The sequence below is a fragment of the Triticum aestivum genome, chromosome 3D (genome assembly GCF_018294505.1).
Source record: "Triticum aestivum cultivar Chinese Spring chromosome 3D, IWGSC CS RefSeq v2.1, whole genome shotgun sequence".
Lineage (NCBI taxonomy): Eukaryota > Viridiplantae > Streptophyta > Magnoliopsida > Poales > Poaceae > Triticum > Triticum aestivum.
Window position 1 is genome coordinate 455339729 of NC_057802.1, and position 2210 is coordinate 455341938.

General features: G+C 51.5%; 1 protein-coding gene across 1 annotated transcript; it reads left to right on the plus strand.

Annotated features, from left to right (window-relative positions):
* Positions 1-533: 533 nt before the first annotated feature.
* On the plus strand, positions 534-1125 carry LOC123079607 (histone H4; the record flags this gene model as incomplete). The annotated part of the gene is given in 1 exon segment (XM_044502400.1): positions 534-1125. A coding segment is annotated over 1 exon segment (316 nt), but the record flags the coding sequence as incomplete, so codon positions are not given.
* Between the last annotated feature and the right edge of the window lie 1085 nt (positions 1126-2210).

The window sequence follows — 2210 nt, forward strand, 5'->3', positions numbered from 1 at the left end:
TCCGGGACAAAGTGAGATGACACACAGGTAGTGTAGACGCGAATCCCTTCGCTCTGAACCGTAGGATTGACCCTCATCGATGGCTCAATTTGCTTCTCAAACCTAGGATTCAAATTTCAAAACTCATACACTATATAATACAGTAACAATACAAGTATAGATATTGGCTCCCTCGAGCGACTTTTTGCAACAGACAGTATGAACCAGCCGAGAGACGAAGCGAGTATCTAGTCACTGTCCAATCCCGCTTCATTTTCGTCCCACTATGCAAACTGGGCGCCCAAAAATACAAAAATTCGGACCCCCGCCTGCCACGTCACCGATCCGCGTCCAGTCCACGGCACGATCCGCGGCATCTTCGGGACAAGCAGCCTCAGCCGTCCATCTCCTCTCCATCGAACGGCTCCATCCGCCTCCACAACCCCCGCTCACCCTTTATATACCACCCCTTCCCCCGTCTCACCTCACTCATCTCTTCCACCCACCAAACCCCGCTCCAAAATCCCCAAATCCCCTCTCTTCCGAAGCTACTCAGCCATGTCGGGGCGCGGCAAGGGCGGCAAGGGGCTCGGCAAGGGCGGCGCCAAGCGCCACCGCAAGGTCCTGCGCGACAACATCCAGGGCATCACCAAGCCGGCGATCCGGAGGCTGGCCCGGAGGGGCGGCGTGAAGCGCATCTCGGGGCTCATCTACGAGGAGACCCGCGGCGTGCTCAAGATCTTCCTCGAGAACGTCATCCGCGACGCCGTCACCTACACCGAGCACGCCCGCCGGAAGACCGTCACCGCCATGGACGTCGTCTACGCGCTCAAGCGCCAGGGACGCACCCTGTACGGATTCGGCGGCTGAGGAGCCGCGGCGCTTGCTGGCCGGCCGTGGCGCACAAGCCCTGGCTCGCGGTCAAGAAAGTGGAGGAGAGGAGAAAGCTGTAGTTGATCTGGGTTCCATGCCTTCTATGATTAGTAGTAATATCTGTAGTAGCAGTAGCTGGTTGTTCAATGGTTGCTTCAGTGTTCTGAATTTCTGATGGGCAAACACTGTGTTTGCCGAGATATATGAATCCAGAGTTAACAAAATTGTCCTAAAACCATGGATTATTGCTAATGACGATGCTGTTCTGTTTTACAACTCTTTGTGCTCCTGCATTTAGCCTGATGCAAATCCTGTGATACGATTGTTTTCCGGCGGTTCTGCATTCTCTGTTCTTCAACTGCGTTCGCTGTCTATCCGATGGCGGTCTCCTGCAGATCCAGCGACTCATTGCTTGAATATTTTCTGCAAATCTTGCCGTGTCTAAATGTTACAATCTACACAGTAGTTTTGAACGCTCCATTAGCCGATTGGTCCTCTTTGCTCGTAACCTGTTTATATTCTGTCTGCGTCTCCGTGCAGATCTTAATTTGTCAGTGTCATATATAGTCATAAATTTGCACACGGTGTTCGTTTTGATGTGCTTTTCTATATTATTTTTGAACTGGGAAATGCACCAGAGGCGCCATCCTTATTCAACTCAACAGTTGACAGGGCATGTCTCGTGAGAATGAGTTGAACTGAAACAACTAAAAACAGGTTCTGTTGATCTAGTAGAGTATTTAATCAAAAACTACCACAATTCAGGAAACCGTGCCTACAAAGTACCATTTTATGATTTTGTCCCGAAAACTACCATTTTTTTACTAATCTGTGACTAAAAACTACCATATGTGTAAATCAACCGATTCATCCATTTTAAACGCGTTTATGATAGACCTGGCCCGCATGTATTTTTTTTAATGTAAGGCACCTTATCGGGGGGTTCTGAGCTGCTTGGCAGCGTAATAGTACAAAGCCTTGTAATGCTCCGGCCACGGTGCCGTTTGTACTGTGGGCGTGCTGGTCTTGCGACGTCCGCCACGACCACCACGGCCACAACGCCCAACACCACCACCAGGCCCATCGGTGGCCAACCGCTTATTGAGCTTCTCCTCCTTTATGGCCTTCACTTTGACGCGTCGAGTTTGCCGCGTAGCCGAGCTGATCTTCCGGGCGAGCGTGATGCTCGGATCCTCCGACACCTCCGCAGCTTCCATCTCCGACGGTTCCATGTGTCGGCGACGGAACGAAGGAGAGGGTGGGAGAAAGGAGCGGGAATTAGGCAGGGAGCAGCGAGGGATGGAAGAAGAGAGTGGGAGATTTTGGCGTGAAAACAATGCGGGTTGCTACAAAGGGCT